The sequence below is a fragment of the Euwallacea fornicatus genome, chromosome 11, assembly GCF_040115645.1.
Source record: "Euwallacea fornicatus isolate EFF26 chromosome 11, ASM4011564v1, whole genome shotgun sequence".
In the NCBI taxonomy this organism is placed as follows: Eukaryota; Metazoa; Arthropoda; class Insecta; order Coleoptera; family Curculionidae; genus Euwallacea; species Euwallacea fornicatus.
The window spans coordinates 215,196-235,284 of NC_089551.1; the positions used below are offsets into that span (position 1 = coordinate 215,196).

Here is a 20,089-nt window from a genome sequence, read left to right on the forward strand (position 1 = left end):
CTCAAATTCATGCTTAGCACTACTGAGACATTATTTAATTTGTGAATATTATTATAATATTTAGATATGTCGTGTGAGCTCTTCAAAATACTAATAAGACAACTCCTAGTTTTTTAACCGATCGCTGTTTCGATTCTGCACTTGATCATCTTCTTTCGGTGGTTTGGGAGGTGAGTAATCAAGAATTTATTTATTGGTTTATTGATGTTTTTTTTTGTACAAATATAAAACTGCAGTATATAAATGCACCTTGGAATAATAAATTAGGAGGATTATTGAATTATTTGAGGCTTTGTTCTGTTTGCTTGACTTAAGGTTAACATATATTCCCTTAGTGCTACAAACAGTACTTCCGGTGACGGTGTTGCGTGGCGATCAAACGATTGGTACTTCTCAGATTGTTTCGCGGAGTTCTCTGCAATTTCAGATCATTGTATCAAAGCACTTTAAACTCCCAGTTCTTTAATTCGCACATATAATAATTCGCAAGAGGATAATATCATTCGTTCAGCTTCTGTGCAGTGATTTTCAGCCCCCGGTAGCGTAAATGCATGAAGGTATTCAAAATCCTTTACTTCCTAGGGGTAATATGGCGGAAATACAACTTCCGGATACGTTAAAATGCTGTAGTCAAGTCAAATCTTACCGAGTTTAAATTCAATTTTGAAGCGTTTTTGGCATATTTAGAAAAAAATATATTTATCATAAATCCTCTTAATTATTTTCTATATGCAGTGAATAATGTCGCTCATAACTTGCGGCATTTTCACGTTTTCATTTAAAACGATAGAAAGCTACTTTGCATCGTCTAACAGCCATTTTCTGTTGAAAACAATGGATGACAACCTAACCTCAACTACTCGAAATACCTTTCGTATATTTACTTTTATATCTAGGTCCAAAATAAAGTTTTCTTTTAAAACCCGATTTAAAATGCCTACAAGTCCTCCTTAAAACTAACCCCAAATCTCCGTTCTTCCTTCCATAACACCAACAATGGATGTTGATCTGTTAAAACCGGGCTCAGTGCCTATTTCTCGGGACACTGTCCTGAGCTTCGAATTCCTGCTGGACAAGGATCTGCTCTACACACACCTACACAAACCCAATCCAGGTATTTTGCCGCTCGCTTGCGTTGTAACTTCAATGTAAAAAAAAAAACATCGTTTAGACCCTTCGCCCACAGACCTCATTACCAAGTTCTATGAGGCGGTTGCGGTGACCCTAAAGAACCGTCAAGAACTTGAACCTGTGGACTGCATGGCAGATACAGGGTCAAATGAGCTGAAAATCAAGCTCCCCGCAAAAAATATCGCAATGAAGATTTTGTCCCTGAAAGTCGCTGCACATTTGAATTGGAACCTTGGTAAGTGAGTTTATGCTGTTTGAGAGGGGGTTGAAGTGTGTTTTGATGTAGCCCAGTTGAGGTCTTTGCCGTTTAAGACCCAAATCAACTTGCTCCAAGACTTGATGTACTTTACTAGTGAAGAAAGGGCCATTTTAGATATAACAAATATTGAACAGATAGATATAAAAAGCGCTAGTCCTCAGTTTCTGTTTGCCCTTTTGCTGTTCTATCGTTGGCTTTTGAACACATCAATGCACAGAATCACTTCAAATTGGCAGCAGCGATATGGGTATTATTAAATTCTTTAAAAAGTGACTGTAAACTATTCCAAGTTTTTAAGGATAAATGAAATGTCCCCTGCAGACGAAAGTATAATTTGCTGCCCAGAGAATATAAAAAAAACTATACAATTTTTAACAGATGCTTTGCAATGGGACGAAGTCCCTCATATGTTGACCTTTGAGTGTTTTCAAATGCCTACAGAAGAAAATGATACAATTGAGTTTCAATGGACCAAAGCTAGCGTGATTTCACGTGAAGAGTTTTCCGCGGAAATTTGCTACGATTTGGGGACGTTTTTCTATTATCGGGAAGAGTATGAGGCTGCCAAACTACACTTTTTCAAATGCAAAAGTTTCCTTAATTCTATAGTTAAAATTAGTGGATTTGCGACTATTGATGGGAAGGTTCTTGAGATTTATATGAAGGCTTGTGATCCTGCTGCAGATGTGCACAAAAAGGGATTGCTTGAGCAACTAAATAGTTCTATTGTCAATCAATTTGTGGTAAGTTTTCTGTAGAATTGAATGTACGTTTTGAGTAAAGGTGAAGTTTTAGGGCGTCACCAACGTATTGCAACAGGACAACTTACAGAAGGATATTCCCCTGGCGCACAGAATTAACTTGGAATTGGATATACAAGGGGCATTGTCCAGTGGGGCTTTCACCGTGGCGCGAGATTTGCTGCTCAAAGTCAAGGCTTTGAATTACGTACGGTGCGTGCTGGATCGTAAGAGTTTGAACGAGCTCTGCTGGGATATGGAGAAAAATGTGGACTCCTTTCTTTGGGTAAAGTTCATATGTAGTTTGGCAACGCAACGTCTTTGGTTTTAATGTTTGGCCCTTAAAGGAAAGCAAATTTTCTTTAAACATTTAACCGAAAACACGTCATAAATAACAAAATATTCTCGTTTCACTATTTTCTCAACATAAAAGCAAAATCGGCAGATTATCGATATTTGTTTTTTTGTTTTTATGTCTTAAATAGCGCTTATGCTCCTTGTTTGACAATTAGCCCTTATTAAACAAAACCAACAAATCATTATAACGTTGCCTTTTGTTCTTTATTGACTTGTTAAACTGCTCTTCACAGGCCGTGCAAGTGAACTGGAAATTGCATTCTGAGGAGGACAAAAAACTGATTAAAGATCATTTACTGCTGTTGCTCATCAAAGACGAAATCCATGATTTATTAACAAGAATTAAGGCCTCCGATCTCTCTGGAATATTCAGTAAAGCTGAGTTGATTTTAGTAAAAAAACACGTCGTAGTTGATGTGCCCGAGCTTTTGCTAAAAAGTGAATCAAGTTTTGGTATTTCAAACAAGAAAAGTAAGACAAATAAGTATGATCTATCAGCCATTAGATGTGGGTTTTTAAGGAAAGCCTCGAGCAGAGCTTCGTCGCCTCTCCAAGCAGCTCATCTCCACTTGCGATTGGAAGGAAATCAAGGATATCTTGACCAAAATTGGGATGACTAATATGGGAGTTGCAATGTGGGACATTAACCCACAGTGGGAGCTACCCATACCTTTGCAGAGTGTCGTCAAAAACTTGCCCCGAGGGCTGTTGCTCGATTTCACCTATGTGCTGCTGGCCAAGTCCAAAGAACAGCTGCAAAGCCGGAACTGGACTGTGGCCTTGGAACTGCTTATTGTCCTTGACAAGGAGTTGCAAAGTGCTGCTTCTAACAATACCATGCAGAAACTCATCAAAATGGTCAATTGGGAGGTGCTGCTTGTGCAGATCACTCAGATGTTAGAGGAGTGGCCACAAACCAGCGTTGGTGAGTTTCTTGATAAGACAAAAACTACTGGGACTAATTGGAAACAATGACATTTCGAAGATAAGACGGCTTTAGCAAATGCCTGCGAAGTGTGTCTACAGGTTAATGACAGCTCAGTGTTGCCGCGCCGGGAGATTTTGGAAGCTTGCGCCCTTTGTCTGCTGAATTTGGGAAGATGGGAGTTTCTGGTGGCTTTTGAAAAGAGGTGGACCTCATTTGAAGTTATGTCTGCAGTTGCTGCCACCAGCCTCGAGATGGTCAAGCACAAGGGGACAAAGAAGTTTCCCAAAGAGTTGTGGGATATTGGTGAGTTGGCTGCGCTGTCACAATCTTGATGAGTTATTGTGAAGAAGTTGTTTTTAAAATTCGTGTTCTAAACGAATTTTCTAATGTTGTGGCAACATTGCGTTATAGTTGATTTCAAATGTGATTTTCGCATATCTTTCAGGCACCTTATAGAGTTCATACTTCTTTAACTTATTTCGTCTAGTGTTGCCAGCATTCGCGCCCAATCCTTCTCAATCGAAACGCGGTTCCTATCACGATACCAGCAATCTCAAAACCAATGTATTGGCCATCGTGATGAAGCTGCGAGACGCGCGCTGCCTCACTGCAGTCATATCGATGTTTACCAAGTTATACAACGTCTTCCGGGATGAGGCCAACATGGAGCTGCAGGTGGAGTGCATGAATTTGTGGCCTGCCACCGTTAGCAAGTGAGTATTACGAATTTAAAAAAATGCGACTCTTAGTGGGCGACTTTTGTTAAACGCCAACAAGAATTTTTACGATTTTAAGACAACCAACGTTCTTCCACTAATAGCTTTATTATTATTTTAGTGCCAATTCCTATAACCTTGGAGCAGTATCTGAAATGCTCTCTGAGGTAATCCGATTGGGGCTGAAGCATTACCCCAACAACGTTCCATGGCTGAGGTTGATGGGAGACGTCAATTATTGTTTGTTTTTCTCATGTTATATGCCTTGACATTGTTGCTTCTAAATTGCAATTGCAGCTAATGGAAACTACAAGATCTCCTTGTCTTTCTACTTGAAAAGTCTGATAATCTGCAACGATTATTTCAATATTCCCATGCGCTGCGACGACCACGTCTTCAGGCGCATGATCAAGTGCTGTCAAGCGTTGGGCTGTCACACGCAGGCGGCCGTTCTGTGCCAGTTTCTCGAAGAACCGGACTATTCCCTTGCGTTTAGAATTTTAGGTAATTCTTCCTGAGCGTGTTAAGTACGTTTTCAACCGGTGAACTATTGTGCAGGTGAGCAGAAGTCATGCAACGACGCAGTAGACGCGTATTATCACTGTTTCTGGGACACCAATATCCTGGAGTTTCTCATACACACCCATAACCGAAGAGGTGAGTTTCAGAGACGTAAGTGCGCCATTCAGGTGATGGGGATGCTGGAATTGAACTCGAACAACAACGAGGAGATACAGAGAGAGGCGAGCAATTTGAGGAAAAGCGTGTTCCTGAGGGCTCTGTGCAAGCAATACGTGTTTTAAGTGAGTAAAACCACAGTTGTTACATCAGTTAATGCGGTTTTCTAAAGGGAATGTATGTATTTTTCAAATAATTAATGCACATAAGCGACTAAAGCCCTGTCCAATTTTTTGGGAATTTTAAGCACATACAAGTGCGGGTGTGTTTTTCGCTATCATTTATATTTACGTTGTTCTGATGCGAATTTATGCGCTATCGTCTGATGTCCCCAGATGCGATTATTTTCAAATTCACAGTTTCTTTAATTTTTAAAGCTGAAAAAGAAAACATTTTCCAGTTACGTCTTACGGCTTCGAATGTTTCTAACGCCAGAGGGTTTTATCAATAAAATCACAATTCTTCCGTTAATACCTTCTCTTTCGAAAGCGAATATTGCATAACAAATATGTCTTAAATTAATACACCTCTTCGTCCAATAAAAATTGACTATTAAAAACACCGGACCAATGATAGTTACGTCTCGCCCCCTTACGACGTATAAGCCGTCAGCTTTGGTTTGTCCACAAACTCTGTACCGTATTGGAAGATGTAGTAGGCGGTTGCGGCCATCATGCCGCCCCAAAACAGCAGGTACAGTAGGCACTCGGTAGAGTACTCTGAGGGGAACAGCGCAGACGCCACAAACATGGCGGTAGCTACCAGTAAAACTGAGGGAAAGGTGACGTAGCGCCAGCCGGGAGGCGGTGCTAGCGGCGATATTGCTTTGCCGTTACCCAAGAACAAATCGATGGAATCTTGCCGGAAGCCGTCATTGAAGTTGTTCTTATAATAGCGCATCAGGGAATTTACGGCATCCTGGAGCACGCCCCCCTTGGTGCGCTTGCCTGAAACGCTCAGTATTATAAAACAAAAAAGGGAACGTATTTGAATATCGGTTTGCCAGGAACGCAGTTGTTTTTCCTCTGTATATGAGTTGTATGAGAGTATATACGTTCCCTTTCTGTGAGAAGAAACTGAAAACGACCATTGTCCGATTAGTAAATTACTGAAAAAATATGGGATCAAGACGGGCAGATCACATTGACTTCGACTGGAGATTTTTCAGTTCCATCGTGATCTTCAATAATGACAAAATAAGTGTAACGCCTAAATGCAAACGATTGATATTTTATGGTTTTCTTGCGTCATTCGCTTCTCAAAATCCAACTAACAAACCCGAACTAACCTGTAGATGGCGAAAAACATCTGCTTGCCGGTGCCAGACTCTGAGCTTTTTTTGTAAGTTAAAATAACCTTATTTACCAGTTCTGGTGAAGTCTGTTTTCAAGGCTCCGGTGCCGGAGTATTGGGTGCTGATCAGATCGGCGTGGTCGGCCCACACGTTTTTGTACAAATTCTCGAATGAAGACTGCAACTCTAAACGTTGATCGGGGCGCAAGATGCCGAACCGTCCCAGAACACTCTCGATGTTTTGATGCGCCAACATGCTTTGAACTACATTGGTGCGATCCAAACAGTCGATGCAATTCGTGCGAAAAACACCTTTAAAAGATATTAAAATAGCATGTTACCCCCAGGAGTTGCATCTATATATAGATATGGGTGCACAAGGTGTCCGGAAAGCCCATGTCATAAATTCTGGGGATTATAGAGGAGGGGGAAATAATGCTAATTACTTTATATAAAAAGCGATTTTCTCAAAGACAGTACAAGATACCGATTAAAGCACGATATACTTTTTTTGTAGGAAAATTATGAAAAAATCAAGTTACGTAAGAAAATTGTAATTTCACCAACTCGCCAGGAAAATTGAGTAAGTTCAAATGAGAAATTGAAACTTCCCCTGTGTACGGAAGATCTGTATGATATTTTAAATTTTAAGCCGTCAGTGGCGTGCCATCTTTTTATGCTTGCTCAAATTTGATGGAAACGCCCTTTGACGGGATGTCGAGCCACTAATTCGTTAACTCGAGAACTAGCCAAGTTCAAAAGGTTTTTTTCCAGTTAAAAAAATGTTCGAAACAATCAATTAATACCCTCTGGGCGTTCCCAGGAACTCTCTTTCAAAGCAAAACCTAAAGATGCGTTCGAACCGTAATTCAACATATTTCGCTCCTATTCAAGGGTCAAACACTCGCCTTCCTGCAGAGACATCAACGTCCCATCTCTCAGTGTCAAAAAGTACCCCATTTCCTCCTGGTCCAGAGATACTCTGTCTATCAAAATGGCCAAACGGTGCCATTTCATTTGCCTGCATTCGGCATGGAAATCGAAGGGTTCGTACCTGGCCGAAGGGTGCCCCAAAAGCCCTATAGTGTCCTTAAAAGCTTTCTCAAGTCTTCCTACAAAAAACACTTTAGAAGCCTCCTCAGAGACATCTGAAAAATTACCCTCGGATCCCACTTGATCTACTAAATCAATCATGACTTGTCGCCCGTAAATTAATGCCGTCGCCTCGATGTGTTTGAGGCAGGCACTCTGGTGATCCTGCGGGTCTAAATTCTGGTCTAGTGTGATTGGAGGCTTGTAGCGTAAGTCTGGCTTTTGGAACCAGAATAATGGGATAGAACCTCTTATCTGCACAAAACTAGACCTATCTCCCTCCCCTGATTCAACTATTTGTTCGGTTTCTACGAAATTGGCTACATTTCCATCACGGTCTATGCCTCGACGGAACCATCTTGTGCCCGCCCTTAAAAAAATTAATCCCTCAAAAGATCCTATGCGTTTTTACAAATGATCCTACCGCAAGACACTTCGACGCGATATTAGAGCCCACATAAAATTCCTTCCATTCACAACACACTGATTTATAGACACGAATCCTAGCATCAACGGTAAGGCAAATCTCCGGAAAGTAGGGTCCTGGAACTGCTCCAATAAATGCAAGTTCCAGACAAACCGAGAATCAGCCCTTTCCAGCAAGCTCTGCTGCCAGAAGTCAGGACTAATGTCGTGCAGCCGTTGTATTGAATGTGTTATATCATAACTGTAGCTGAAATAGAAACTTGGAGTGGCCAAAATGTGCTCCACCATACTCAAATAAGCATTATTATCCACCAATTTCTCATTGTTCAGATGGAGTAAGCTACGTGAATAAGGCACCAACTCAGCTTTAACTAGTTTCCATATTGGATGGCCCACAATGTATCTTTAAGATGATTGATTAGTAGAAGAATCTACAAGAGTTTCTTTAAGGGGGAGTAGTACCCTACTAAGTCTCGTTGAGTCAGAAGGACGAGGTAGCGCCCTGCAAGAAGATTGATTGAGCCTAAAAGGCCACAGAAGTCTTTGCGAGCATGAGCTGACGGGATTTGCCCAGAGTTTCTCTCAAGAGTGACCACTTCTGAAGCTCTATCGATGACTAGCAACTCATCGCTAGACTTTGGTTCCAAGTAGAACTTTTCTGCTGTTATGTATCTGTAAAGTTTTGCGATCTTTCAGTTGCCTAGTTTAGAGTGGATTAAGGACTGAATAAATGCACGGGAGGTCGAGCGAAATATGTTTTCAAATATGGGGAGTGTCAAACCGTTTAGAGAATACTTACAGAGTGACATCATTGTATACGTCGGAGACAGACATTGTTGAGGAAATTTACAGTGCAACTAACAAAATTATACTAAAAAACACGGCTTATTCGACATTGTAGCTAGTACGAAACCGATAATTAATGTTTTTGAAGGTTGTTTGTTTATATGCCAGAAACATATGATTAAAGAATTTGACAGCATGACATTTGCTTGACGTTTATATATGATTGCATTAAACGATGGACCAGATCGAATAGACACCAAGTAGATAGATAGGTAGATTTTGTAAATAATGTAATTTTTGTTTTGTTTTTTTTGCAGGACAAGATTAGCTGCAGCCCAACATACGTCATAAAGATTCAAAGGCGGGATTTTTTTAATTTTATTTACTTATGATATTAGTTAATTATATATAATACTTTTGTACATTATACAATATTATTAGATTATAGTAAAGTATTTTATATTGTTAATGAATGATTGGACATGTAATTTAACCATTAAATTCTTCTTTTATGCCAAGTTTTTAGTTTTTTTTTTTAGAATTTTATGCGGTCATTTCATATAACCTTTCGAAAATTATAATTGCTTGTTAGATTCAATTCTAACAAAATAATCCCAATTAACTGAACTTTTCAATAATAAGAACACAATAGAATCATGCAATGTTGAAATTTGATAATCTAAAGATGAGGGGTACACGACAATTTCCCGCGTAATTAAAAATATCATTGAATTATCAGAAGTGAAATAAAACTCCTCGCCCTTCCGTCTTCCTAATACCAAATGTTCAATTTCGTATGCGAATGCAGGAACAACTTAACTTGCGAAGAACCGCTAAGAGCAAAGTGTTCCTGATACGAAATGTTCCATTTCCAGTAAAATGTTATGAATGTCAATTCTACATGAAAAAAGTCTCTTACGTTTTTCTCGTCAGATGTCGCAATAAACAGAAAAAACAATGAAAATCGCTTTAATTAATTTATTCTCCAAACTCATTTAAATTTGAACTTATTGTAAAGGACGGGTAAACGAAATTACAAAGTAACTTGGTAAATTCAATTTAAAATTTACCGTCAAACTGAATATCTTCCATTATATGGGTATAAAATATAGAGATTAAAAAAAAATTGGAAACCTTCAGAGTTAAAAAAAGTATGACTTTCAAAAATTATGTTCTTTTATTCGGTATATCTTGGATTTTAGAAGTTAACCATATTCTAATCACAATTATAAACCTTTTTTTTCGATTTTTCGACAGATTCTTCAAAACTCATTACCGTCCCTTCACTAATCTATAGCTCCTTTTTTTCTCTTATTCGATTTTTATTATTAACACATTAATGCGTCAACATATATAACAATTCAATTTTCTCTTCGGTGCTTCTTACTTTTTATACGGGAGTTATATTGCAATAAGTTGTACCATTATATGAAAAATGAAAAAAAAAAGAAAGAAAAAAAAACCTGGTTGTTTTACCTTTCCGCTCTTTGCTCCTCTGGTCGTTCTATAATTAAGTAAAAAACATCACTTGATATTTTTTCATGGTTTTTATTATTTTTTTAAATACAGTTCTGCAAAATATTCCAAATCAATTTATACAAATATACATAAACTTTGATACTATACATAAACCATAAACAACATATGACATATACATAGAAATGTATATGTATTACGGTGTAAAATTATGTTAATTTTCAAGGTCACGTAGCAAAACACATCTCTACTAATCGTTTTTTCCTGAAACTATTAGAAATGGAATTTTTTTTGCACGACATAATATTCAATGACAATTGACAATTGGTACAAGATAGACGACAATTGACAAACGACAGATGACAATTGACAAAAGACAGACGACTATTGACACATGACAATTGGCACATAACAGATGACAATTGCCACCTGACGTATGACAAATGTTTCTGTCATCAAAACTAAGAAAGATATATCTGGCAAATGTGCCCTTTTGTATAAACTAGTCGTTTTCGGACGGTTTCTAGAACAGTCGGTTAATCGAAATTTCTTAAATTCCCTGATACGGAAGGCCGCAACCACTCAATTCGATCGCTAAACAAAGATCTAAAACGGAATCCCAGTCGCGAAAACCCCCAAGAATGGACGTGGATCAGCCTTTCGCGTCTAGCTCAGGTTTGTTTTTGTTGTCATTAGCGGCTTTAATTTCTTCGGTGTTTTGTAAGACGCAAAGAACTCTAAAAATTGCAGTCATGGCCACATCTATGGTGCTGCAGACTCTGCCCAAGGTAGATGAGAATGTGAGCTTGGATCAAAAGTCTCCCAAGGATCGTATCATTGAGCTGCTCGACATGCTTGAAAGCCATGTCGAGAAGCTACGAAAGGAGGCCGCTCAATTGGAAGAGGATCGAGACCAACTTCTGACCACTTTGGACTCAGTCAGACATCTGGATTATATGAACCAACTGACTGAGAGTAAGAGGATTTTCCTTGTGACAATTTTTAAATACAACAAATTATACTCAAGATGATGCGGATGATGTCATTCGATATGCAGACCGAATCATGAGTCGATGTCAAACAGTGGAGGTAAGAGTAATGACACAAAGAGATCAGATGCAGGAGGATGCCCTATCCCAAGTAAATCATCTTATTGATGGTCTTGTAATGGACATTCGAAATGATCATGAAGTAGCTAAACAAAGGTACTTTCAGTTAGTTTAAGGGACAATCATTTGCAGAAATTGTTTCAATTATTTCTAGATGCATTTCCTATGTAAATGCATGTTCCTCCATAATGGTAGATGGGGCCATGGATAAGATATTTGAGTCAGCTCTGCTGGGTTGTGCACTGGATGACCAGAAACGTGTAAAAAAGCGCCTGCAAGGTTTGCTGAACTATTTTGAACGCCTGCGAGTGCAGATGTTCGATTAGAGAGTTCTTATTTAAGTCCATCACTGTTATTATTCTCTTTGTGGTTCATATTTTTTGGTGTTTTAGGAGGGAAACAATGTAATATTTATTTCCAAAGAAGCCATTAGAGCGTTGGCGCGATAAAATCAATGTATATTATCTGTTAATACAGTAGTTTTCAATGGGGATAATTTGTTGGGAGCGCACCGATGCGCCTCTAGAGTACGGTACTGTTTCTTCTGTAATTGTTTAAAAGTTAAGTACACGGTGGGCAAAATTCACTGACATCGCCAAAACACTTTTATTTCTAGCTTGACAACCAGAGACCATCAGTAATTTCGAATTTCTCCACTAGATATGTCTCGAAGAAAGGCATGAGAAGTGCTCTTTTCGTTTTCTTCTATTTTGTAAAATTACCCAAATTTCCTATATGAACGTCAAAATTGGCTCACCCTGTACTGAGTATATCAATAAGTCACCAATTCCACTTAGTTACTATTAATATGTAAGTTAGATGCTTAAAAAAAAAACACAATACAGCCCCGTTAATCGTTATTTCGTTAGTCTATTTATTTTTACTAGGCAGGAAATGGGATATATCGACAAGAAAATCACTCATTTTTCGATAGGGCGACTGTAAAATCGTTTTGTGCAAGGGCGCGAATGCGCCTATTGTGGCAAATAGTGATTTAAAGCCCTTCATTTCGACTAACGTTGTGATTTGATCAATTAGGGCGATAAGGGTGAGGCAAACATGTGCGCGTAATAAATAGAATAAACATTCATATTAATTTGTAAAAATAAAATTATTAAGTTACTTTCAGTCTGTTTATATTCCTGGGGATAACGAATAAAAATGTACAGGTACCATAAGCCTTTTGTTCTCTCTCACTTAAACTAGAAAGGTCAGTCAATTGAAGCGTTTAAACATACCCAACGAGGCACTCCCCAACACTCCATCTTCCAAGTGCAAATTTCCTCGAAACGGGGGAAATGTTAAAACTAAAGGGGCAATATTGGCTGCAAAGAAGCCTTCGTGCGTCTTTCCTTCAGTAGCGCGATTTGAGCTTGTTCACTTCAGCGATAAGATCTTTAAATTCAGGACGTGCATGCGGATCCAACTCCCAGCATGGTTTCATCACGCCGAAGTAAATAGCTTGCGGACAATGTTCGGGACACGGGTATCTGCAAATTGAATAAAAGCGCTCTAGCATCGTCGAAGAGAAATTGAAATGGAAAATTTGTCTAATTTGCGACGAAATGGTGTTTGCATTCCTACCTGGCGCCACGGTAAATGGCGTCCAACATTGTTTCTTGATACGAGGCCTGCTCTTGGCCCTCGGGCGCGCTGTCGACATTTCCGAGTTCAGGTGGGGTTTCACCGTAGGCGAACATCTCGTAGAGAGTGACGCCGTAAGACCATACGTCCGACCTAACCGAGAACTTGCCCTTGCCGATGCTTTCTGGTGCGTACCATTTGATTGGCAAACCACGGTACGTATTACGCACCATGTAGTAGTCCTCGTTTCCGATGAAATGCGCGAGCCCGAAGTCGCTTATCTTCACGTGACTGCGCTCGACGACCAAGATGTTGCGGGCGGCCAGGTCGCGATGAACGATGTTTTTTGTCCCGAGATAATTCATTCCCTAGGGAAGAGATACATGTTATTTATGACAAAATGGAGGATGCGCAGAACAACAACAAATATGCGATCAAAGTGTATTCCAATTCGCCCAGATTTGCATGAATTTGGCTACTGTAAACGGTAATAAAATCAAAAAACTGCAAATTAATAAGTGTGCGTCGGTTCATCACTGTATAAGTGAATTGACGGTGTGTCAAAACAAAGTAAAGTCGCGTAAAATGGTAAATCTTCCACCGCAAATCGTGACGAAATGACGAAACCCTACGGTTTGTTCAATTCAGATTCTAAATCTAACCTCGGCGATATCGGACGCGTACTTCAGCAGCAGCGAGATCGGCAATTCATCCTTTTTATGTTTCAAATGGCCTTGTAAACACCCGTCCGGCACGAACTCCATGACCAGCTGCAAATCGGGGTCGCGGATCACTCCCAGAATCTGTACTATGTTGGGATGTTTCAGTCCCTAAAACAAGAAGAACCTTTATAACTAAAGTAACACGACCTAAACCTGCAAATGATATACAGCGAGGAACAGCAATCCCCGTCCGAAATGATCCGTGATAGCACCAGCGAATATTCACTTTTCCCGTCCTCACTGCATATACATTCGTACTCGAACCGAACCTTCATAATGGCAATCTCTCGTTCAAAATCCACAACATTGCTCAATGTAGATCCCTTTAGTTTCTTCACGGCGACCATGATAGGCTCGCTGGAAGTGTCGCTACAGTTTTCCATAGTACCCTTGAACACTTGCCCGTAGTTGCCCTGCCCGATGCACCCTTTGAGAATCACGTCGTGGCTGTCGTCCAACTCGAAGATGCTCTGCACCGAAGTAAGGCTGTCCTGCGACGTTGTCATAGTCGAAAATGTTAAGTTCGATAGAAAAGGGAATAGTCGCGATGACCCATCGCTCTCGTCCAAGTTGAGCAACCTCTGCTGCGACGAAGCTCCTGACAGACTGCTGAGGCATCTCACGGTCGAAGAATCGTCTAACTCACTGGGCGAAACCAACTCGGAGGTTTCGGTTGAATCTACATAGGAAAATTAACATCGTAAATAACCTTGATAAACGATGAATGATAAGTCTCTCACCATCAATGGAAGAGTTCAGGTTGCGATTGGTCTCGCTTCTGCTGACAACGTCGTAAGCGTGGTTCTTTCTCGAATTATACACTTGGTAGAGCAAATGATTGACTTCGCGGCTGACCTCCTGCGATTGCTTGCGCGTTTTAGGATTGGCGTGCCAACACTCTGTCATCAAGGTGTAAATCTCCTCAGGACATCCCGCGGGACGGGGCAGACGATCACCATTCAAATATTGCTAAAAAGTTATTAAAACTATATTCCCCACGATCACGTAGCTACTGTATTCAAATTCGCAATAAATGAACGACAGTAGATAAAGCATCCCCTCGACACTCCCCATAATGGGCGTTCCAACCACTACACATCCCCTAAATCTCTTGCCACTTACAGATTTTAATTGGTCGAAAAACCACCTCACTTACATTCATCATGTGATTGCTCACGGGTAACTCCTTTCCATAAGTGAACATTTCGTAAATCGTGGTGGCCATTGCCCAAACATCTGCCGCAGCGGTCCTTTTCTCTGACGTATAGCACTCCACTGCAATCCAATGCACCCTGAAAAACTACGCTCCGATCTGCCTCATCGCTCACTCGACCAAAACTCACTCTAAAGCCTCGTAAGTCGTCTGTACGGCATTATCTGTCAGTTTTACGGTAAAGCAGCTGTCGTCGTGAGCGTGCACCATGAGTTTGCGACACCTAATTCTGCCGTGAATTATATCGTTCTCTCTCTGTGTTAAAATCATTTAAAAAAATCGATAAAAGGAGAAAAAAAATGATGAATTACCAAATGCCAAACGGCCGAGGCCAAGTGAGACGTAGCCTCGATCAAATCCACTGTTTTAATTTTGCTTTTGTTCTCTCTTAAGTACTGGTCCAGAGGACCCAATTTGAAATACTCCATGACCACGCTAACATCATTGGACTGCAGGGCGATACCATAGAAGCGGACAATGTAGGGGGACTTAACAAAAGCCCATTGTCCCATGAGACTAAGGTAGCTCTGCAAGAATTACTAGCTGGTATCTATTGTTGATAAGAACCAATGAAGACAGACCTTAAGGTGCTTCTCCTGGTCTTGTTTTAGGAATTTGAGTGCGATTTCGATCTTTTTACCTCTAGTTACTTTCCACATGCCCCGGTACACGTGGGTAATGTTGCGGAGACCGTCTTTTCTTTGTCCTAATTTAAACCAAAGATTAGTCATGTTTACAGGTATTTACAGTGGTGTCACAGAAGGGTTACAAGAACTGCTCTTGGTGCAGTAAAAAAACTACAGCTGAAAAACCATCAATAAAAAAATTTGCGAATCGCACTTAGGCCAAAAACAGCTCTGTGTAATCAAAACTTGTCATTTATTTACCTTTATATACCTGTAGATCCTTGAAGTTGATGCATACGGGGTTTTTGAGGACCAACTCTGGCAACAATGAGCTCTCAGTAAGGGCCTCTCCTACCATATTTTCGCTGCGGCACAGTAAAAGAGGGGAAATATCTAGAAATTTTTTCATAAAATTATTTTCTAGTGGTAAAAGGGCAGTCTCTTACTACCATATTCTGAAGGGTAGACACATTCGTTGAGGTAAATTGTCCCTTCAGGCTGATTATAGGTCTCAATGAGCTGCTCAAGGCTGCTATAGGGCTGTAAGTCATTTTTGAATACATACTGGTCTTCTTTCAGACGTTCAAGTTTGAATGTTTTCGGTGCCGAGCTGTAAAACATAATTTTAACCAAAAAGTCACAATTTTGGAAGTGATCTCTCAAATTACCTTAGTCTATCTTTGATGCAAACATCAATATAGTAAGAACTAAAGCTTGTTTCAGACTCTCGGATAATATAGCAACCGGGCTGGTTGTTGGCTTTGGTTTCTAGCTTTGTGTAAGAGAATTCTCCCCTGAAAGAAATGCACAACATTAAACCCACACAAAACTTCCTCCCTTAAACAACATGCCCCACAGGTCCATGGCATCTCATGGAGTGCAATCTCTTCATAGATGGAGTGATCAGGTTCTGACACAAAGAAAAAGTCCACTTGCAGGTCAATCTGTAGTAGCTATCCAGCAGACTGACAAATGACCACATGTCCTCCAATTTATGAAATTTTATGTAAATAGGGATGCCGTTGAGGCGGGTTATTTCAATGCTAGCATCATCACGAGTGGTGATAAACCCCAACTCTTCAACAGTGCACATGTGTGTCCACTCTTGATGCTATAGTAAATTTTTATTAGTCTCATTTGAAATTGTTCAGAAAAAATATGTACTGACATCTCTCTTAGATTCCCAGCAGTATTTCACGCCTGACTCAGGAACGTTTGGCGGTGTGACTTTGATTGTGATGAAGCAGGACCGGCCTTCCACATCAATCAGTGCTCGGTACGTCTCAGAGAGGTACTCAGGGGCAATAAGGTCTAGTTCCCCCAGATATTGAGATTTCAGGAAACTGGGAAACACTCAATGTGTCAAAAGAAGCAACAGCTATAGAGAAGGTATCAAAACATTGACAAAGTGATGGTGAAACAAATGTCAACTACAACAATATGTTGATAGAAAAATTATCCTTCAGCATATAGAATTGATTAGTCATTTACTTAAAAATCAATAAATCAATCTGTTAATTTATTAGTTATTCAAAGGTCGGGACCATCAGAGAATGCCTTAAATACTGTTCAAACAACTTCAAATCAAATAAATAATACAAAAACTTACTCCACACCAAAGGGTTTAATTTTCACTGCTTGTTCAAGCTTCTCCAAATGCATCCGTATGGGCTTCTTAACAAAAAACCTGTGTTTCTTCAGCAAAACCTTTGGAACAAACTTCCTGTACTCTTCTTCGACTGACTCTTTTGAAACACCTTTCTCCATCACCACCCGAAACATATCGGTAATGGCAAGTCCCAATAACTCAGCCCGATGTTTTTCGTATACAATATCAGGCACATTGCTTCCAATTACATCAAGTCGAACCTGATGGTAGAAGTAGTCATAGGCATTTGAGTCAAGCTTTTTTAGTTTGGGTAAACTGGCCACCTTGAGCCTAACTCGAAACTCTAGAGCAGTAGTCGAGTCCCGAAATGTCGCAGTGGGATGTAGAAAGTTCTTGTTAGGTAGTCGTAGGGCAAATATGTGTCGAGCAAGAGGGCCAATGTTAAGTTTAGTGCATACGGCAATGCACACCTCGTCGACTGTAGTAGAGCATGTGTAGGGGATGGAAACAGTCTTCTGGTTTTCCAAAGCAAGATTTATTAGTAGAGACATAATGGTTTGGGAGTGATAAGAGGACTGGCTTGGTTGGGTAAGGAAGATATGTGTATTGATGGACAATCACTGAAGCAGACGTAGGCACGTTTTAAGTGCAATAAACAACATTCCTTTGAGATAAATTCATTTAAAAATCGATGAGAAAACGTTCATGAAAGTAGAGTAAACATGCCTGACTTGTAAAAAAATCGAAAATGAAAACAAAATGGCTACTAGCGTAGAGTGGGGAGGATTTGGGGTTATTATCACTTTGTTAATACTGAGATTATTTTTGTCTCACTTTTCACTCTCATTCTTAACGAGTTAGAGTGCAACAAACACTAAGATATCTTTATATACGACACACTTTGTTTTAATTTCCACTGACGTCATCATGAGTGGCCGTGGAGCCTTAACTGATTTCGTTAAAATATCATTTTACGAGTTATTAATTTCATTAAATTACACGGATTTAAAATAAAAATTAAAAGTAAATTTATACTCAATAGAACCTGCGTTTATTTAACACAAAAACTTTTCTGATAAAACAGAAATCCCCTTCCTAAAAAAGATAGAACATAACCACGTAAAATTTCAAGAAAACAAGATAAAAAAAAACTCGACTTTCCCAGCAATATCAGCTATGTTTATCTTTCAAAGGCTATTACCCCTAACCATCAAATCAGCCCTCAGAAAGCCCCAATTACGCCTCATAACCGCTAATGTCAAACCGCTGGACAATGTTAAAGCAGAGTTAATTCTTACCAATAGATGCGCCGAGCGCCTCAACAAGATCACTAAAGACACTCCTGGTGGCTTTTTGAGGGTGGCCGTTGAAGGGGGCGGCTGCTCTGGTTTTCAGTATATCTTCGACTTGGACACCAAGCTCAATGACGACGATAGGTGAGGGATCATTGTAAGCTAATGAGACAGGTGATTTTAGGCATTTACAGAGTATTTGAGAAGAATGGAGCCAAAGTGGTGATTGATCAGACTTCACTGGAATATGTAAAAGGGTCTACAATAGATTATCAGGAGGAATTAATTAAGTCTGCTTTTAAAGTTGTTAGTAATCCTTTGGCCGAGCAGGGGTGCTCTTGTGGGGCCTCTTTTACTGTTCGATTAGACTAAAGTAGAATAAAGAATCCTTATAAATAGTCTTTAGATATATTCCGATTTGAAAAAATCAGTTGTGTATAATCATTCTTAATATTATTGGTGAAAAGCAATGATTTATCACAAGATAAAAAAATTTTCTCATAGAAATAAACCTTAAAAAGGAATGTTTACAATACCAACTTCCAGCAGCAGTCAAAATCACTTTTTTGCATTCAATCTGTGCCTTAAAATTTGAATTTCATCACATTGCTGGGTGATCTTTTCGTTCTGAGCAGCTAAATGTTCAGTCATTGCATCCAACTGCCCTCGATAGCTACTGCTGGTCGTCATCAGCTCCTCTTGGCTCTTATCAAATCTGTGCTGCAACTCTGTAAGCTCTAACGTGACATTTTCAAGCCTAAAACCTCCATTAAAGTCCACATAGGCAAAAACTCTTCTTAATTACCTTAACTTTAAAGCTTGATTTTCTGCTAGAAGTGACTTGGTTTCTGCGAGAGCTAGGGTCTTGGATTCAAGCATGTCACTTAATTGAGATTCATAGTATTCAGTTAATTGGTAATTTGAAGTGGGTTTGCTTTGTAGTAAATTGCACTCAAGCCTCAGCCTTTCAGCCTCAGACTTCCAATGGGAAATCTCCAATGAAAATTTATATTATTGTATTAGCAACTGGGTTAAAGTACCTGTATATTTTGATCATTTAGAGCATTCCTCCTGTGGTCATCATCACAAGTTAATTCTTTGATTTTGCTGCAAAGCATCTCATTCTCTTTCATGGTTTTATCAAGCTGCACCCTCTCAATTTCATCTCTATTCCTTACTTCCCTTTCCAAGTTGCAAATTTTCCCCTCAAGCCACTCTATCCGCTCTTTATAGCTTCCAATCTCCAACTCTTTATCTGATATCTATTTGTGCAAACCTTAAACAAAATTAAGTTCAAATGTGTGAGAGACTTACGCTGCTAAGTAGTTGAACATTCTCCAAAATCTGTTTCTGAAACTCTTCATCTAGGACCCCATAATCGATACTGCTGTCCACTGGCTTCCCTTTCCCTCTTTTACCATGACTATTCACTTGCAATTCCTGCTGCAGCACTGATATGCGCTTAGTTAGCTACAGAAACTATTCTAAAGTAGCTGCAAAGCAACTCAAGACAGACAAACCTGCTCATTCCTGAAAGTGAGACTCTCCATTTCCTGATCATGTTTTCGGATAGTCTGTTCGAGGCTTTTAACTGCATCCTTTAGTTCTGAGTTTCTGGCTTGCTCATCAAGGACCGCCTTCTTTAGAACTGACGCCTGAGACCTTACCTTAGGATCAGAAAGATTCAATCAAGATTCTAGAGATTTAAGGAATGTTTTGCCTACCTTGGAGTATTCAGCTGCTAGTTTTTGGTATTTGGCATCCAAGTCGGTAGGTTTTTCCATGTTTTAAGAAATTTTCGTGAAGGAGAAATGAGTGTTTAAAGGGGAAATCGCTTTAGAAATATTTTGTTGTTGATTTTTTTACGAAAATTGTTAAAAAATTGGAAAATACACAGAAATTGAGGTTAGAAAATCGCCTAGAAATCATTTTTATTATTGTTTATCTCTGTTTAATCTAGAAGACTAGAGTAGAGGAGACATGATCGACAAACAATAGAACATAAATGTGAATTTGGCAATAGCGCTTAACCCCACAATCCACACAGTCAAA

The 20,089-nt window shown here is 39.5% G+C and overlaps 6 protein-coding genes across 7 annotated transcripts; 3 read left to right on the forward strand and 3 right to left on the reverse strand.

Moving 5' to 3' along the window:
* Positions 1 to 603: 603 nt before the first annotated feature.
* Positions 604 to 8,924, forward strand: IntS8 (integrator complex subunit 8). The gene is made up of 13 exons (XM_066287257.1): positions 604 to 1,114; positions 1,172 to 1,366; positions 1,418 to 1,637; positions 1,689 to 2,133; positions 2,186 to 2,416; positions 2,721 to 2,958; positions 3,008 to 3,412; positions 3,473 to 3,718; positions 3,903 to 4,128; positions 4,253 to 4,371; positions 4,429 to 4,635; positions 4,690 to 4,934; positions 8,724 to 8,924. The coding sequence occupies exons 1-12, from the start codon at positions 997 to 999 to the stop codon at positions 4,932 to 4,934; spliced, it is 2,895 nt and encodes a 964-aa protein (XP_066143354.1). The 5' UTR covers positions 604 to 996; the 3' UTR covers positions 8,724 to 8,924.
* Sac1 (Sac1 phosphatase) lies at positions 5,269 to 8,577 on the reverse strand. The gene is made up of 7 exons (XM_066287259.1): positions 8,420 to 8,577; positions 8,083 to 8,292; positions 7,619 to 8,023; positions 7,263 to 7,564; positions 7,011 to 7,214; positions 6,175 to 6,414; positions 5,269 to 5,756 (listed from the first exon to the last, which is right to left on the reverse strand). Exons 1-7 carry the CDS (start codon positions 8,452 to 8,454, stop codon positions 5,401 to 5,403), a joined length of 1,752 nt encoding a protein of 583 aa, XP_066143356.1. The 5' UTR covers positions 8,455 to 8,577; the 3' UTR covers positions 5,269 to 5,400.
* A 1,406-nt stretch (positions 8,925 to 10,330) lies between the features above and the next one.
* On the forward strand, positions 10,331 to 12,113 carry LOC136341899 (BAG family molecular chaperone regulator 2). Its single transcript, XM_066287271.1, has 4 exons — positions 10,331 to 10,557; positions 10,633 to 10,857; positions 10,910 to 11,087; positions 11,146 to 12,113. The coding sequence occupies exons 1-4, from the start codon at positions 10,524 to 10,526 to the stop codon at positions 11,315 to 11,317; spliced, it is 609 nt and encodes a 202-aa protein (XP_066143368.1). The 5' UTR covers positions 10,331 to 10,523; the 3' UTR covers positions 11,318 to 12,113.
* LOC136341886 (tyrosine-protein kinase hopscotch-like) lies at positions 12,111 to 17,592 on the reverse strand. The gene is made up of 15 exons (XM_066287256.1): positions 16,746 to 17,592; positions 16,305 to 16,479; positions 15,988 to 16,247; positions 15,805 to 15,930; positions 15,586 to 15,746; positions 15,398 to 15,529; positions 15,092 to 15,216; positions 14,822 to 15,037; positions 14,641 to 14,765; positions 14,454 to 14,589; positions 14,038 to 14,266; positions 13,567 to 13,976; positions 13,238 to 13,405; positions 12,576 to 12,943; positions 12,111 to 12,481 (listed from the first exon to the last, which is right to left on the reverse strand). Exons 1-15 carry the CDS (start codon positions 17,294 to 17,296, stop codon positions 12,346 to 12,348), a joined length of 3,318 nt encoding a protein of 1,105 aa, XP_066143353.1. The 5' UTR covers positions 17,297 to 17,592; the 3' UTR covers positions 12,111 to 12,345.
* An 81-nt stretch (positions 17,593 to 17,673) lies between these two features.
* On the forward strand, positions 17,674 to 18,435 carry LOC136341901 (iron-sulfur cluster assembly 2 homolog, mitochondrial). Its single transcript, XM_066287274.1, has 2 exons — positions 17,674 to 18,181; positions 18,232 to 18,435. The coding sequence occupies exons 1-2, from the start codon at positions 17,922 to 17,924 to the stop codon at positions 18,407 to 18,409; spliced, it is 438 nt and encodes a 145-aa protein (XP_066143371.1). The 5' UTR covers positions 17,674 to 17,921; the 3' UTR covers positions 18,410 to 18,435.
* On the reverse strand, positions 18,427 to 20,074 carry LOC136341894 (protein phosphatase 1 regulatory subunit 21). 2 transcript variants are annotated; one of them, XM_066287267.1, is made up of 6 exons: positions 19,762 to 20,074; positions 19,558 to 19,704; positions 19,352 to 19,507; positions 19,078 to 19,299; positions 18,843 to 19,015; positions 18,427 to 18,794 (listed from the first exon to the last, which is right to left on the reverse strand). In XM_066287267.1, the coding sequence occupies exons 1-6, from the start codon at positions 19,819 to 19,821 to the stop codon at positions 18,596 to 18,598; spliced, it is 957 nt and encodes a 318-aa protein (XP_066143364.1). In that variant the 5' UTR covers positions 19,822 to 20,074; the 3' UTR covers positions 18,427 to 18,595. The 2 variants fall into 2 exon arrangements, with proteins under 2 accessions (XP_066143364.1, XP_066143363.1); XM_066287266.1 differs by having other exon boundaries at positions 18,843 to 19,030.
* Positions 20,075 to 20,089: the final 15 nt, after the last annotated feature.

What these genes read in the sequence shown, in the direction of transcription:
- IntS8 (XM_066287257.1), top strand. Translation starts at nt 997, where the DNA reads ATGGATGTTGATCTGTTAAAACCGGGCTCAGTGCCTATTTCTCGGGAC. An exon ending in CTATTGTCAATCAATTTGTG is followed by an intron (nt 2,134 to 2,185) that starts GTAAGTTTTCTG and finishes GTGAAGTTTTAG; the next exon opens with GGCGTCACCAACGTATTGCA. An exon ending in TGGCCTGCCACCGTTAGCAA is followed by an intron (nt 4,129 to 4,252) that starts GTGAGTATTACG and finishes TTATTATTTTAG; the next exon opens with TGCCAATTCCTATAACCTTG.
- Sac1 (XM_066287259.1), bottom strand. Translation starts at nt 8,454, where the DNA reads ATGTCTGTCTCCGACGTATACAATGATGTCACTCT. An exon ending in GTATACAATGATGTCACTCT is followed by an intron (nt 8,293 to 8,419) that starts GTAAGTATTCTC and finishes AAAACTTTACAG; the next exon opens with ATACATAACAGCAGAAAAGT. An exon ending in TCGCGTCGAAGTGTCTTGCG is followed by an intron (nt 7,565 to 7,618) that starts GTAGGATCATTT and finishes AATTTTTTTAAG; the next exon opens with GGCGGGCACAAGATGGTTCC.
- LOC136341899 (XM_066287271.1), top strand. Translation starts at nt 10,524, where the DNA reads ATGGACGTGGATCAGCCTTTCGCGTCTAGCTCAG. An exon ending in GCCTTTCGCGTCTAGCTCAG is followed by an intron (nt 10,558 to 10,632) that starts GTTTGTTTTTGT and finishes TAAAAATTGCAG; the next exon opens with TCATGGCCACATCTATGGTG. An exon ending in CATGAAGTAGCTAAACAAAG is followed by an intron (nt 11,088 to 11,145) that starts GTACTTTCAGTT and finishes AATTATTTCTAG; the next exon opens with ATGCATTTCCTATGTAAATG.
- LOC136341886 (XM_066287256.1), bottom strand. Translation starts at nt 17,296, where the DNA reads ATGTCTCTACTAATAAATCTTGCTTTGGAAAACCAGAAGACTGTTTCC. An exon ending in TGCATCAAAGATAGACTAAG is followed by an intron (nt 15,747 to 15,804) that starts GTAATTTGAGAG and finishes TATGTTTTACAG; the next exon opens with CTCGGCACCGAAAACATTCA. An exon ending in TGAGCAATCACATGATGAAT is followed by an intron (nt 14,267 to 14,453) that starts GTAAGTGAGGTG and finishes ATAACTTTTTAG; the next exon opens with CAATATTTGAATGGTGATCG.
- LOC136341901 (XM_066287274.1), top strand. Translation starts at nt 17,922, where the DNA reads ATGTTTATCTTTCAAAGGCTATTACCCCTAACCATCAAATCAGCCCTC. An exon ending in AAGCTCAATGACGACGATAG is followed by an intron (nt 18,182 to 18,231) that starts GTGAGGGATCAT and finishes AGGCATTTACAG; the next exon opens with AGTATTTGAGAAGAATGGAG.
- LOC136341894 (XM_066287266.1), bottom strand. Translation starts at nt 19,821, where the DNA reads ATGGAAAAACCTACCGACTTGGATGCCAAATACCAAAAACTAGCAGCT. An exon ending in TAGCAGCTGAATACTCCAAG is followed by an intron (nt 19,705 to 19,761) that starts GTAGGCAAAACA and finishes TCTGATCCTAAG; the next exon opens with GTAAGGTCTCAGGCGTCAGT. An exon ending in AATCAAGCTTTAAAGTTAAG is followed by an intron (nt 18,795 to 18,842) that starts GTAATTAAGAAG and finishes TGGAGGTTTTAG; the next exon opens with GCTTGAAAATGTCACGTTAG.